We start from the raw sequence: 16,175 nt of genomic DNA, 5'->3' as shown, positions 1-16,175 counted from the left end.
TCCTGCTATGACAGCTGTGAGAAAGGTCTCCTGGGGCCTGACGTCAGACCTCATGTTCAGGTTATTCTCTGTGTTATCAGCCTCTCATTGGCTCCTAGCTCAGAGGGTCTAACCTGGACATGAGGAAGGACTTCAGGTCCCACCAGGGCCACACAGGACGACATGTGAGCCCACATGGAGTCCTGGGTGGTGTGGGTTTACTCCGAGCGCTTCGGTTTCCTCCCACATTTACTAATTTGGAAATGAAATTTGAAAAAGAAATTGAAATAAAAATTATAATCAATTTGAAAAATGAATCATCTCTGTTTTATTAGGTACATTTTTCTGTAGATTATTTCAAGTATTTATTTGTGCCTCACATTTTATTTCATTTCTGATTCTGTCCATGGTTCTCATTTTTACTCTCTATCACTTGCATTATTTTTCTGTTTTTCACATCACATTATAAACTTAAGATTTGACTCCTGGTGATTATTTTTGTCTGTGAAGGGCATTAAAAGAGTGCGTTTTAATCACACAAACACATACTCAATTTATGATTTGACTTTACTAATCCCAGCATGAATCCGTCTTCATGTTGAGCTGCTGTGTTCAGGATTTATAAAAAGACTTCCTCGGCTGCCTGCGAGCGTTCCGGGCTCCTGAACTGTGGACAATGAGCTTTATAGTCTCCGCTGCTCGCTCTCCCACAGTCTGACGCTGGAATAACAGATGTCCAAACGCCGTCTTCCTCAAGCAGTGTGGAGACGTTAGTGTTGGACCGAAGACTCCTCTCTGCCTGCTCAGAGTTACAGTAGCTCTATCAGTAAGACTCAGCTGGAGTTTAATTCTAGACTTTGGGTTGTGTGTGGAAACCCCCCTTTGGGACAATAAAAGCTATGAGTCTCTGAGTCACAAATCTTTCCCTCTTGAGACCTGCTGGAGAGACGGATATGTTAGAGGGTCTCAGGACGCTGCTGCGCAAACTGAACACATATTTTAATATCCAGGACAAGATATATATCACAGCAAGGAAGCTTAATATGTTCAAGATGTTTCTAAACTGTTGCTGACTGAAGACAATAAACCACAATGACAAAAAATTAAAATAAATCAGAAATGATAAATTCAGATTGTCTTCTACTCTCTTAAAGGGATGAAACATGAATCTGTGTTGACATTGGGTCATATATGTAGAAATGTGAAATACATTTTGAAGTTGGTGCCTTCTTGGCCGAGAAAAGGCAGAAAGTGTCTACTAGTGTAGTGACAGTGATTGTGTTTCCATGGTGACCTCCAGAGCACATCCACGCTAACCCACACTAATGGGCCTCTAAAACCCTTTTCACACATACGGAAATCTCCTGAAAAACTCCGGAGATTTGGCAACCCGGAGGTTCTTTAGGCTATCTGTGAACGCAAACAGTCACATTTTTCATGCAGACTTTACCCGGAGTTTCTCCTCCAGACCCCGAGTATTTTATCCGCAGAATATCCAAGTGAGCTGATGTCTGAACGCAGCCGAATATACTCCAGAGACTTCAACTGGAGCCAATAGTAAGAGAATGATGTTTATATACAGAGACTGTTTAAAGTGTCTGCACGCGACCTCTACGATCTCCGTGCTCTAATTAAACGTCTGCATTCTGTTTTCTGTTGGTCAGTTTGTTGTTCTCCTCTCTTTTGTGGATGTTGTCGTTCCATTGGATTACACATAGCATTGATATAAAGACAAATATTCTCATTATAATGTCGTGTAGCGGACTCTGTAGCTTCAGCCGCTACTTCGGCGTTGTTTATTTACATCACGTCTTACCTCAGGAAATCCCCCGACCCCCCTCCCCTCTGACAGGGAAAGTCCCCCGCTGTGAGGAGCATGTGTGAACGGCTAGGTCGGGAGAATCTCCGGAGCGGTACTCCAGTAATTATCTAGATATTATCCAGAGTGCATATGTGAAAACTGCTTTAGTGACAAACTTTGGTTTTCACAGGAATGATGGCAGGCTTAGCAGGGTAATGACAGTGAGTGCTGTCAGATGGGGCCCCCCGTAGGGAGGTTTCCTACTGTTGTTGCAAAATTTGCATATTTTCCTACTGGCCTGAGGACCCGAGCAGTTGACTGCCATGCCTGTTGAGTACAAAGATACTCTGAAGCGAACAAAAAATCTATTGTGATTTTTTTTGCTGAAAAGAATCTGAAATGATTGGATGTGAGAATAAAGCAGAATAAAGGTAGCGATCAACTAGAAAACTCAAACTGCTGAAAAACTCATGTCTGAAAAGATGTTTAAAACGAGCTGCTGTTTGAACGATGTGTCAGATATTTGTCCATTACAATGTTGATTTTTTTTCTTTTTTTTTAAATTAACATCCTAAAGAGCTCTTTCAAACACATCTGAGTAATGTCAAACATTTAAGCAGCAGGCTTTGTTAAGACGTCCGTTTTTATGTCCTTCACATTGAAACAGTGAGTCGTATCAGTCGCTGCTCTTACACTCCAGATCGATTCCTCTGGGCGTCCGAGCTTGCTGCTGCTGCTGATGTTGCTCTCCTTCAGTCGGGGCAGTGAAAGCTGAGCGAGTCTCTGAGAGATCTCAGCGGTCTTTTGGATTGCAGTACCCATTGTAAACACTAGGAGTCAGAGTTACATACATAGAAAAATACATAGGCCTAGAAAAATACGTAATTTGGTTTGTTTTCAATTATATTTGGATCAGCTCTCATGTATTACATTGTATGAGGGACAAAAAATGACTAAAGTATAAATAAATAAATGAATAAATGAATACATTTTGGGAGAAATGCATACAATAATGTATCAATAAATAAATGATGAAATAAATACATAAATAAATATATTTATATATTTATTTATGTATTTCTGTGTCCATGTTGTACAAGGAAAAGTAAATATGTAAATTAAGTGGGCCGTCCTAACATTACTGAAGTAGGATTGGTCAATTTTGAAAAACAGACAGAAGCAAATTTACATATTTACTTTTCCTCTTACGACCTGGACACAGAAATAAATAGATGTGTAAATGTAAAAATACGGAAATAAATTAATAACTCAGTTAATGTGGAAATGTATTCATTGATACATATATAACTGTAGAAATACACTAATAAATGAATAAATAATGTAAAAATATATAAATAGACTTTTTCATGAACAAAGTGTATTTATTATTTATTCATTGATGTATTGTTTTCAGCATTTATATATTTATTGATGCATTTATTTATACATTTATTTATTTATACATTTATTTATACTTTAGTCATTTTTTGTCCCTCATACATTGTGTTATTGTTTGAACTTGACAGAATCAATGTGAGGCTACTGTTTTAAATAAAGTTTTTGAAAATAAAGAATGTGAGATTTGAGTGGCAGGTGACTGTCCTTTGATCCAGAATGTGATGTCATAGATCAAAGCCCAACATTCTGAGGCAGAGGTACACATAGAACCCCACAAACACTCTCAAACAGCTTACAGGACAAAGCTAACAGGAGGACAATCTTCACTTCAGCACATTTACTGTCAGGAGACACAAAGCGAACACAAACATCAGATAAGATGACTTCCACAAGCAGCATGGACAAGATGGAACAAAGTGTTTCAGTGGTCTACAAAGACTCTCTGCGCCCCATTATCCAATCGTGCCTCGAACAGATGACGAAGGTACAATGGACCAATGTGAAGGCTGGATCTTTTGATAATCGGACCAGAAAGCTTCTCATGGCTATGTGTTTAGATATAATCGATACTATATCTAAATACATCCATGAGATTTATAAAACCAAATCACCAGAGGAGAGTGACAGACCAACAAAATCACCCTCTGGATCCAAAGGGTCCCAGAACAGCCCGGTTCTTTCTGAAGAGCAGGTGCACGAGTGTCTGGGTGACTTGGGTGTCACCATTTCAGAGATTCTGGCTGAGACGATGGGAGTACAGGGTGACATCTGTTGCCCCAGTGCAGAGCAGGTGACAGGGCTCATGGTCACAGAGGCCACAGAGAGAGTTAACTCTGAGCTCTCCAAAGGGACCAAAAGGAGTGACAGCATTGGAGAGAAATTTAAGGGATGCAAGACCTTCACTGCCAGAGTGAGAAATATTGCCAAACATGTTGGAAAAATGCTGAAAATATGTTTGGCAAAGTTGTTGTCCTGTTCTGCTGAAAACACAGCAGAGCAAGTTGAATCTCCGTCAAATTTAGAGACGCGTACTGAGCAGGAGGAGGAAGTAGAAATACCTCTGACTGATCAAGACAAGGAGGTTGAACTGACTCCGACTGATGAGGACGAGGAGGATGAACCCACTCCGACTGATGAGGACGAGGAGGATGAATCAATACTGGTTGATGAGGACGAGGACATGGAACAGACTCCAACTGATCAGGAGGAGGAGGTCATTAAAACATCTCCGGTCCCCGTTACTCCTCTACAAGGAGAGAGACGAGAGTATCGTCTTTCTGTAAATAACAAATCCATTTCATCTGTCAATGCAGTACAGTCGATCCTTGAGGAGGTGTCCAGCAATATTTCACATTGTGTGAATAGTAACATGTCTAAAGAAGAATTAGGCTTGCACCTATCCAGAGCTTCCAGAGAATCTGAAAACCTCGCACTTGAGATTGTGGAAATGGTAAATAGTGAAGTTGAACAGGACCTGGATGTTACACCTGATGGGGAGATCAAATCAGAGATGGAGTCACCCAAAACTTCAATATGGAAGAGGCTCCCAAGCAAAATTAAGGCTCTCTATGTCCGCACATATGCTCGGGAAGCAATCCTGAACATGAGGGCGAATTTAAAGAGAAAACTTAAAATCTGCCAACGAAATACAGACAAAGCTTCAACGCAGCTGCTCATTGTAAAGGCGGAAGTCCTGGTGGAAGAGATGATCTATGAGGCTGAAGATGTAGACAGAAACTCGGGTACAGATGAGGTATGCCTGTACGAGAGGATTGCCAGCGACATTTCCAGCGGCCATCACAGCAGCTTTGCTGAGGATCTGAGTGATGTTTTGTGCGAGCACCTGAAATCAGCAGGAGAAGAAGTCTTTGTAGGCACAGACGAGGAAATGAAGGCAGAGATTCAGCCTGAGGTGGACTCTTTCATTAAGAGGATGTGGACCTGGCTGAAACAGCAGGCACAACAGCACCTGAGAAGGCGGGATAATGTAAGCCACGCTTTGAGGGAGATCGAGAAAGTTGTGGACTCCCTGCCAGAGGATACAGATCATCTGGAATCAGAAATTAAGAGTTTCACACCAGAATTTGAAGCAGAGGAAGCTGTGTGTGAAGATGAAGCTGAGTATGAAGAAGAAGTAGTCCCCACAGCTGTGTGTGAAGATGAAGCTGAGTATGAAGAAGAAGTAGTCCCCACACTCCGGAAGTGGGATGAAGTAGCCTGTGACATCCTGGTGTCAGAGCTGGTACACACAGTAATGAAAGACGTGCCCATTAGTGCGTCCCATGAAGCCTACAAAGCCACTATAGAAACTTTAAAAAGCATGCTCTTGGTAGAGGTAAGAGCCTCTGGAATAGAAATTGTTTTACAACACAAGAAGATCAGGAAGATATGTGAGAAGGTGCATAAAGACCTGTGTAAGAAGCTTGGTGAAGGGTGGCTTTGGAGGAGCCTGCTGTCACAGACTCCCTCAGTCATCGAGTTTGTGATTGAGACTCTGAAAACGCGCCTTTTACCCAAAGAGAGCAGGGGCATCAAAGGATTCTTCAAATCCAAGTGGAATTCTTTCACTAGCCTCTTTAAACGTAGCTAAAGACATGTTACCATCACTGGTCCTCAGGTAGGGGGGGGGGGGGGGGGGACAGACCTTTCTCACAGCCGTCATTTTGTGTAGCAGCGAGCCTTTCAGCTCCTGCTATGACAGCTGTGAGAAAGGTCTCCTGGGGCCTGACGTCAGACCTCATGTTCAGGTTATTCTCTGTGTTATCAGCCTCTCATTGGCTCCTAGCTCAGAGGGTCTAACCTGGACATGAGGAAGGACTTCAGGTCCCACCAGGGCCACACAGGACGACATGTGAGCCCACATGGAGTCCTGGGTGGTGTGGGTTTACTCCGAGCGCTTCGGTTTCCTCCCACATTTACTAATTTGGAAATGAAATTTGAAAAAGAAATTGAAATAAAAATTATAATCAATTTGAAAAATGAATCATCTCTGTTTTATTAGGTACATTTTTCTGTAGATTATTTCAAGTATTTATTTGTGCCTCACATTTTATTTCATTTCTGATTCTGTCCATGGTTCTCATTTTTACTCTCTATCACTTGCATTATTTTTCTGTTTTTCACATCACATTATAAACTTAAGATTTGACTCCTGGTGATTATTTTTGTCTGTGAAGGGCATTAAAAGAGTGCGTTTTAATCACACAAACACATACTCAATTTATGATTTGACTTTACTAATCCCAGCATGAATCCGTCTTCATGTTGAGCTGCTGTGTTCAGGATTTATAAAAAGACTTCCTCGGCTGCCTGCGAGCGTTCCGGGCTCCTGAACTGTGGACAATGAGCTTTATAGTCTCCGCTGCTCGCTCTCCCACCAGAAGAAGATAAATGTCCAACTTGATCAAAATTATCTTTTTAATAAAGGATCTAAATACATCATAACACCCTGAAGAAAAGGTTCTGATGAGGTCAACACTGACTTCAGTGTGATGTTGATGGATGGAGCTCAGGGGGGGAGGATGTTTTTTGGGCTCCACACGGGTTCTCGTGGGGCAATGTATTCTTTGGAAAGTTGTTTTGGTGCCGCCAGCATCTCGACTTGAGCACTGGCTGTGGTTTTCTTGGCTGCCCTCGATACCTGGTTTTAAAGGGAAAGGTAGCGATCAACTAGAAAACTCAAACTGCTGAAAAACTCATGTCTGAAAAGATGTTTAAAACGAGCTGCTGTTTGAACGATGTGTCAGATATTTGTCCATTACAATGTTGATTTTTTTTCTTTTTTTTTAAATTAACATCCTAAAGAGCTCTTTCAAACACATCTGAGTAATGTCAAACATTTAAGCAGCAGGCTTTGTTAAGACGTCCGTTTTTATGTCCTTCACATTGAAACAGTGAGTCGTATCAGTCGCTGCTCTTACACTCCAGATCGATTCCTCTGGGCGTCCGAGCTTGCTGCTGCTGCTGATGTTGCTCTCCTTCAGTCGGGGCAGTGAAAGCTGAGCGAGTCTCTGAGAGATCTCAGCGGTCTTAGAAGCAAATGAAACCGTGGATTGAACACTCTGAAACACAAACATAAACCTCTGCTGTTATCATCTTTAAGTACCGATAGATTTAAAAAAACAAACTGTCTGAGAAAGATTAGTTATCATCCGCCCTGCTTTCAAATACACTTTTCAGAAAACTATAGGGAATCATTTACCTGAACATAAAGTCATGTTGTTCAATGAAACACACAGTATGTAGTGTCAGCCAATAGGATCCTCTCAATCAGAATGATAACTAAAGACAAAGTTTGATGTTGTCCTATGATGGGAAGATGAAGTGTTGGATCATGGGAGTAGTTGTCTTAATCTTTTTTAAAAACCACCTTTGCAGATTAAAGTCTTTATCTGCAATGTTTTGATCCAGCAGATGTCGCCCTTGAGCACCAGCATGAAACCAAAACAACTCGCGCTGCATTGTTGTGTTAGCATGCTAATGCTAGCGATCTTTATTATGCTGGTATCTTCACACTGCATGTAAATTTACCTGAAATGAGCGTGATCTAGAAACACAGTTAAGCAGTGAGTACAGTATGTTATTCTTCTTTTCTCTAGTCCCTCAATTAAACAACTTTTATACATGAGGGGAGGAGTCAGCCGGCCGTCCGGGCGATGTAAACAAACTGAAGATAGGACTCTGAAAACTCTGAAAACATCACAGACAGTGGGACTCGGGTGTTACACCCATTGTAGACAGTCATGACTCACAGAGTTATTTTCAGAGGATAGACTTGATTTATATTTAAGTGTGAAAAATCACAAATAAAGACTTTAAAGATGAAGTTCACAGACAAGGTGATGTATGAAAGTTATTATTCTAAATAAATGATCAAAGATAAGTTTGGCTAACATGAACAATGTAGTGACATCACTCATGTCTACCCGTCTATCCGTTGGGGAAAATCTGCTACTTAATAAAAAAAACTGAGTCACCAACTACTCCTTCATGAAAAACTGCAAACCCAAATATATTATATTTATTTAATCAATCAGATTTATTAAAAGTAAAATTGTGCAGGCACTACAAAGTGTGATAGAACAAAGAAACACTTCATATTCTTTAAGTGAGCATTTTTCTTCCAGGAACACATTCCCACTGAAAACATCTCCACGGCCCACCAGTTGAGAACCACTGATTTAGGACATCTGAATGGGGAAATATTACACATTATACCTTTTATATGAATAGCATGCAAAAACATCGTCCTTTTTGGTTTTTCTGCCAATTAGCTTGAAATTACTTTTTACAAGTGTTGTCAGGGAAAAACATTGATGCACTTTCAAATGACTTCAATACCACAGCAATACAAGTAGAAGTCCTTGGAGTCTAATATTGAGTTTTGTTTTTTTATATTCATTTCCAAAAAATGCAGACAAACTTTTGCACTCGTGTCTAAGTTGCACAAATACATTGGCAACGTAACTCATTTGTTCACATTAGACAGCAATCTCTCTCGCTTGCTGCAGCTTTCAGTTAAAAGTATGACTGAAGCATGATTTTTTTAATCTTTGAAACTATCGATCTGGGTCTCTGTGGGGGTCTCTGTGTTCGTTGGAGGAGCTGTGGGATCTCACCTCTCTGTTGCTTTGGAAGTCTGGATGGTTCAGTTTGGGGTTTGAGAGCTGCACCAGTCGCAGTGTGATCGCAGCAGTTTTCACTCCATCGGCCTCATAGTGCAAGATGGGACAGTTCTCCTCACAGTGAGGTGTGTGAGGAGGCCTGAGGGAACAGGAAAAAAAAACACACACCTCTTAATATACTACTGTAAACATCTCTGTGAAAGTGAACGGGTCACTGACCAAATCTTAAATGACAGTGTGTTTTTACCATTTCCCTCAGAGGTCAGGAATAAGAGGGTTTTCTGGATATAATCAGACCTTGGGGAGTAAGTAGGTGAGTTGACCTAACATTAAGAATATGTACTACAGCAGAGGGTTGTCAGGCAATTAAACAAATAAAGGAAGAGGAAAAATTGACAGCACATACTGTATGTATCCCTGAGGTTGAGAAAAAACCTTAAAGCTGAGATTTTTAGCAGGTTGCTTTTTGAGATCATATTTTATATAAGAAGCCTTTCTAAGATGTACTTTCAATAAATACTGTTGGCGATATAACAAATATCAGGTCAAACATTTTGTTCTTTAGGTCGGCCGCTGACCCAGGATGTGTCTCAGCTGTTCCAGATTAAGACGGTCAGACTGCTTTAACATATTAATTCCCCATATATCAGGAGAAACTTCTATACGGACACGACTAGTAAAAGTCTCATTTAGTGAATTTGAAATCATATTTATGCAGTTTTTCACTCCAAACCAAGGCAAGTTTATTTCTATAGCACATTTCAACAACAAGGCAATTCAAAGTGCTTCACACAAGACATCAAAAGCATCATGACAGAGGAAAGAAAAGAAACATTAAAATAGAAAATTAAAAAATCACTGAAATTATTAAATCTGAAAATATGTTCAAATAAAAATAATTCAAATTAAATTATTTACAGTAAAATTATAAAAAGAGTTAAAAGTTACAGTGCAGAGTTAAAGTTTAAAATCTGGAGTTTTTATTAATAATAATTTTAATAAACATTATTATTAATAAAAACTCCAGCCATCACTTTTTAATCAAGGTGGACGCTGTTATTCCCAGAGAGCACACATTTTATTTTGAAAGTGGAAAAATATTTGTTTTGAATCTGCCACACTGTTGTGCTGCCTCGTGCTCCGTCTGCTTTATTTATAAATGTATTGTTGTTGTTTTTGTGTTTTGAAAGATGAAAGGATTAAGATTTGACTCCTGGTGATTATTTTTGTCTGTGAAGGGCATTAAAAGAGTGCGTTTTAATCACACAAACACATACTCAATTTATGATTTGACTTTACTAATCCCAGCATGAATCCGTCTTCATGTTGAGCTGCTGTGTTCAGGATTTATAAAAAGACTTCCTCGGCTGCCTGCGAGCGTTCCGGGCTCCTGAACTGTGGACAATGAGCTTTATAGTCTCCGCTGCTCGCTCTCCCACAGTCTGACGCTGGAATAACAGATGTCCAAACGCCGTCTTCCTCAAGCAGTGTGGAGACGTTAGTGTTGGACCGAAGACTCCTCTCTGCCTGCTCAGAGTTACAGTAGCTCTATCAGTAAGACTCAGCTGGAGTTTAATTCTAGACTTTGGGTTGTGTGTGGAAACCCCCCTTTGGGACAATAAAAGCTATGAGTCTCTGAGTCACAAATCTTTCCCTCTTGAGACCTGCTGGAGAGACGGATATGTTAGAGGGTCTCAGGACGCTGCTGCGCAAACTGAACACATATTTTAATATCCAGGACAAGATATATATCACAGCAAGGAAGCTTAATATGTTCAAGATGTTTCTAAACTGTTGCTGACTGAAGACAATAAACCACAATGACAAAAAATTAAAATAAATCAGAAATGATAAATTCAGATTGTCTTCTACTCAGTTAAGATATATTTAAGGCTGCCTCTAATTGAAAGTTTCATGTTAAATGAAATGAAATGTTATTGAAACATTTGTGAATTTTAGATCAGTTTATTTGACACAGCGGTTTAAGTTCTGTAGGCACAGTGACTACGTTTACATGCACACCATTTTCCTATTAAGGTCAATATTCTGGTTAAGGCAATATTCTGAAAAAAAGGTGTTTACATGTTCCGCAGAGTGCTGAGCTACTGGAATATTCCTGTTTACATGTTAATCAGCATATTAAACCAAATAAACCGTAGTAGTAGCGTCATGACAAGACGTCATCTAGTAAATTTGTCTCCTCCTTGCTCCAAAAGTGTAAAGTCTTTTGCGTGTTTCTCGCCATGTTGAAGATGCGCAGAAGTAAACAAATCCTTGAAATAGCATATTCTGACTAACGCGTTTACATGACCCAATGTTCAGGTTGATACAGGCATATGTCAGGGGTCTTATTCAGGTTTTTAATCATCGGAAAATGAGCTTAATCGGGTTATGACAATTGGAATAAGGTGTTTACATGACTCCTACACAATTAGAATATTGTCATTATTCCGATTAATACAGGAACATGGTGTGCATGTAAACATAGTCAATGATTGTGTTCAGTTTCTGCAGTGACCTCCAGAGCACGTCCACACTAACTGACTCTGTAATGGGACTCTAAGACACCATAAACATCAGAACAGTAATTCGACCTGCAGATCTTTTGGTTCAGTGTCACTTGTCCTCATTTTGTGTTTCATGTCGAATGGTGTTTTTGTTTTTTTACCGGGCTTCCTGGGTCCTGCAGCTCCTGGTTTTCAGTGTTGATAAGCGCACAATGTGCTCGTACTGAGACGCCCTGGAGGAAGGACGCTTCCTGAAGAAGCTCGCCTCCTCCTCTTCCTCCTTCCTGCTGGAAAGAGGAAGACATTAACATCCATCATATGTTGTAGGAGGAGGAGGAAGAAGAGGAGGAGGAGGAGGAGGAAGAGGAAGAGGAAGAGGAAGAGGAAGAGGAGGAAGAGAAGGAGGAAGAGGAAGAGGAAGAGGAGGAAGAGAAGGAGGAAGAGGAAGAGGAAGAGGAAGAGGAAGAGGAGGAGGAGGAAGAGAAGGAGGAAGAGGAAGAGGAGGAAGAGGAAGAGGAAGAGGAGGAGGAAGAGGAAGAGGAAGAGAAGGAGGAAGAGGAGGAGGAAGAGGAAGAGGAGGAGGAGGAAGAGAAGGAGGAAGAGGAAGAGGAGGAAGAGGAAGAGGAGGAGGAAGAGAAGGAGGAAGAGGAGGAAAAGGAAGAGGAAGAGGAAGAGAAGGAGGAAGAGGAAGAGGAAGAGGAAGAGAAGGAGGAAGAGGAAGAGGAGGAAAAGGAAGAGGAAGAGGAAGAGAAGGAGGAAGAGGAAGAGGAAGAGGAGGAAGAGGAGGAAGAGGAAGAGGAGGAAGAGGAGATGTTTTTGTTTATTTCTGAGTGTGTGAATATTACATGGAGCCTGTTTCAGTGAAGAAACAAATAAACGACTTTGATTCTTTGATATTTTGTATTTGAGATGAGAGTATGACGAGCCGACAGTCAGATAATGACATCATGAGATTACTCAGACGAGTTATCAGGCGTCAGAAATAATTTCATTAAATATCAATGCACAATAGAAAGATGATATTAAGTGTGCACAGCAGACTCTACTTACAGCTCTGTTACATCTGATGCTGTGAAGCTAACCAGCAGGTGGATTAATGTCATCTTTAGTTACAGTAAATTCACATTATTTCTTCTGGGAGCTTCACTTCCTGTTTCCTGATTCTGATTGAATTACGCTGCACATTACTGCGCTTTTAATGTGACAGCCCAGGCAGAGAGAACAACAAATACTACCAAAATAAAAGACTCTGGAGCTGCACACTAATACACTCACTAATTGAGCCTGGCAGCCCTCGGGGGGGGGGGGGTCACCTCTGATCAGGAAGCACCTGGCATCAGTCCTGAACATCACTTTGCACGTCTGCATTTCCTGCATCAACCCATAAAGTCATTACCCCTGCAGCTTTTGCAAAACATTTTTTTTTCTCAAATATGTGGATGCAGCAAAACAAAAAAAAAAAAGGTCTACAGCTCTCTGGAGAGTGTACACAAAACAACAACCCCTCCCTCCCCTCTCATGCTTTTTTGATAGGGTCATCAATAATGTTCAGTTACCTCCGGGGGTCCTCCCTTGCTGAGAAGTCTCCTTTGTGCCTGGCTAGGTATTGGATTCTTGCACTTGGAGTGGCTCCGAGTGCTGCAGGGGAGACGGGCCATATCGGCTCCTGGTTGCCCCAGATCAGCTTCTCACTGATCAATGAAAAGTTACCAATAAGGAGCTGTGATTATGAAAATGTCAAATAAGAAGCAGCTGTAGATATTTTCCATGAAAGGCAATTGATACTTGTGAGCATTGTTTGTTTCTGTCCTTTGCCTACACATCCAGAGCATGCCAGACATCTGTTTTTAACTTAAAGAGTTTAGAGAAAATGTCATATAAGGAAGGAAACGCTGACCGCAGGCTCCTGAATTCTTGGAAATAAATTTCACACTAGATCAATGACGTTACAGCTGGAACAGAGCTGTGATATGTCCTGTGGTAGCTCGTGTTTGTCTGGAAGAATCAGATTTTAAAAATCAAAAGGATAAACTTAAGTTTGACTGGGCTACTCACCAAGGAGTCGTTGCCCAAACACATTTTGAGGTTTTGTGCCGTGCCAGCTCCAAGATTCTGCCGTAAAAAAACAAAAACAAATCAGCATTAAATAGGAGAGTGAGCCGGAGACTCCCCCCCCCCCCCCCCCCATGCAATCATTCAGTGGGTTTTCTGTTTCTGTTAAAGGGGTTTCATTATTTCTGGCAGAGCCTGGACATCCAGAATCTGGTCTGACTTCAGTGAAAAGTTGGCTTCAAACTCCAAACCGTATTGTGACCGCTAATCAAACTCACTGTCGAAATGAATCTGAGAGTCACAGGATTTCTTTATGGAGGTTTTTTTTGTTTTGCAGACTGACTGAAAGAGAGATGGTTTTTTTTTTGCTTATAGGCTTTTCACTTTGACAACTCCAGGATATATATGGATATAGATACACATAAAAATAAAGCTTACTCTTCATTTTTAAAACCCACTTTTAAAGGCCTATAGAAAGTACTTAAACAGACATAAACAATCATATCTTTAAAGGCAGAATATGTGCTTTTTCACACTTAAATGTAATAGTTTCGGGTAAATTTTAAATTTATTATTTTTTAAAGATAGAATTTGTAAATTTTATTTTATAAAAAAAATATTTTATATTTTTAAATTTATTTAAAAATAAAATATTTTTTAAAACATTAAAAATATATATTTTTAAATCTTTTAAAAAATTGAAAATAATTTATTTCTTTTTTATTTAAGCGTCTTTGAGTTTTTAGAAAAGCGCTATACAAAACTAATGTATTATTATTATTATTAAATTTACATGCAGTGTGAAGATACCAGCATAATAAAGATTATTAGCATGCTGACACAACAATGCAGCACAAGTTGTTTTGGTTTCATGCTGGTGCTCAAGGGCGACACCTGCTGGATCAAAACATTACATATAAAGCCTTTAAATATTTGAATGTGGGAAAGTATCAGGGACATTATTTGTCACAATAAGACTGTTTCACTATGTTGACCTGTTGCGATTTATAACATATCTTCAGCATCATCTCTTGGTCTTTGTCTCTTTTAGGATCCTGCTAACCATCACCAACATACATGAGGTACAATATAATTATTCTAACAGCACTTTCAAATCTTCTGCTAACCATTTGAACAGTTCATTGACATAAACAGATAACATATATAAAATAGATAAACAAGCCGGTAATTAGCACTTTGTGACAAACCTCTTGAGATTGGTTAAATGTTTGATCACCCAGAGAAGTTGAATAAAGAAAATAAAGATAACTGTATAATATTTTGTCTCACCTGTTTGATGGACCAAATCTGGACCCTGCAGGAATAAACAAAAAAACAATGAGACTGATAATAAAGAGTAGCCTTCTCTTTGTGCTGTGCATGAAAACCAATAAAATGACCTCGTTTTCCAGACACCATCTCTCCTTTCAGCAGCTGCAGTCTATCGTGTCAGCTCGCTTTATCTCCTGCTGTTGCTATGGAGCTGGGAGTCCCTAGCAACCAGCTCCACACCTGAGGACCTTTGAAACTGGAGTCTTCACACCCAACCCTTCTTCTCTGTTGCCTTGAAGACCTCAGAGACGGGATGTTAAAAGGAAAGCAACACCATGAGGTCAGAGGTCAGGCCGGCTGCTGCAGTATCTCTGTGGAGCTGGTGTGGATTTTTAAAATTTAAATTCCAGGTGTTTAATGGTCTGAGATGTGAGTAAATATCAGGAAGAGGCCTCTTTTGTCCACATTGTTGTGGTGCTGCAGTGTGTCCTGATTGGCTGAGAGGCTGTCCTGGAGGTTGAATTATCATCATTATAATGAAAGAACAACAAGGCACACTTCACATCTAGTGGAAAGTATTTATTTAAACACAAAAACATGATATCAAACAGGGAACAACCTATAAACAAAATACTGAAGACTATGTTGGACGTTTTGGTTTTTTTTTTGGTTAAAGTTTTAAAAATGAGCTCTTTGAAAGTTCCTCACAGATGAAACAGGTTTTCTGTGGTTCAGCTGTGGTTCACAATCATCCCAAATCAGACTTTATTCAGACATAACAAGAAGCAAGTAACTGAGTGCAGACTTCTCAGTGAACAGCAAAAAGACGCTTCAGAAAATGTGCAGAAACTTCCTTTTAGGATAAACTAAATTCCCATTTTTGAAGATCCAGACACACAACTTCAGAAATACATCTCAGTGTGCAGAACGTTTCTAAAGCTGCAAACCAAAGTAACAGTCCTAAAGCTAAAAACACATAAAGGTTAGTGTAAAGGTCCTGATCCACTCTGACATAAGACATCATAGAATAGTTGAAGTGCACTATTTTATTTTCTAACTTTATATTAAGGGCCAATCAGAAAGCTTTTTTTTCCAACAAGTCACACAATCTATGTCGTAAAGCTGTAAAAACCAGCAGAGAGAGGTCACTGTGTGAAAACATTAACGAGCGGACGAGTGAGTGGATTAAACTTCTCATTTTACCATCAAAACAGAAACGATCGCTTCATTTTTATTTATTTTTTTAAATCAAAATCTAACCCATTACAGTTTAAGATGTTCATTTTGAGGAAATGAAATATGAAGAATATTATGAAACAACATTCAGAACAACAAACTGTGTTTTTTTTATTTTCAATGCCAACACACACACGCGCACACACACGCGCACACACACACGCACACACACGCGCACACGCACACGTTGCTGGTGTCACAGTCTGCCTCGTTAAATTAATGAATGAATTAAATATGACTCTTTTTGTTGATCACCTGCTCCTGAAACAAAAATAAATCTTTGGTGAAAATAAAACATTGGAGTCA

At 39.9% G+C, this 16,175-nt stretch overlaps 2 protein-coding genes across 3 annotated transcripts in view; both read right to left on the bottom strand.

Moving 5' to 3' along the window:
- Positions 1-5,832: 5,832 nt before the first annotated feature.
- Positions 5,833-15,043, bottom strand: LOC136179920 (sperm microtubule associated protein 2-like). 2 transcript variants are annotated; one of them, XM_065958467.1, is made up of 8 exons: positions 14,762-15,043; positions 14,652-14,676; positions 13,365-13,421; positions 12,866-13,000; positions 11,471-11,596; positions 8,797-8,941; positions 7,099-7,239; positions 5,833-6,818 (listed from the first exon to the last, which is right to left on the bottom strand). In XM_065958467.1, the coding sequence occupies exons 1-8, from the start codon at positions 14,778-14,780 to the stop codon at positions 6,687-6,689; spliced, it is 780 nt and encodes a 259-aa protein (XP_065814539.1). In that variant the 5' UTR covers positions 14,781-15,043; the 3' UTR covers positions 5,833-6,686. The 2 variants fall into 2 exon arrangements, with proteins under 2 accessions (XP_065814539.1, XP_065814538.1); XM_065958466.1 differs by having other exon boundaries at positions 14,652-14,766.
- Positions 15,044-15,197: 154 nt separating this feature from the next.
- Positions 15,198-16,175, bottom strand: part of arl9 (ADP-ribosylation factor-like 9) — a 4,819-nt gene continuing 3,841 nt past the window's right edge. Inside the window, exon 4 of the mRNA XM_065958468.1 lies at positions 15,198-16,175. This exon is cut by the window's right edge and continues 356 nt beyond it. The gene's annotated coding sequence lies outside the window, so the exon portion shown is untranslated.

This window comes from Labrus bergylta, chromosome 9 (genome assembly GCF_963930695.1).
Source record: "Labrus bergylta chromosome 9, fLabBer1.1, whole genome shotgun sequence".
Classification (NCBI taxonomy): Eukaryota; Metazoa; Chordata; class Actinopteri; order Labriformes; family Labridae; genus Labrus; species Labrus bergylta.
Note: the sequence above shows the minus strand (reverse complement) of the source record. Positions and strands in the feature narration are given on the sequence as shown.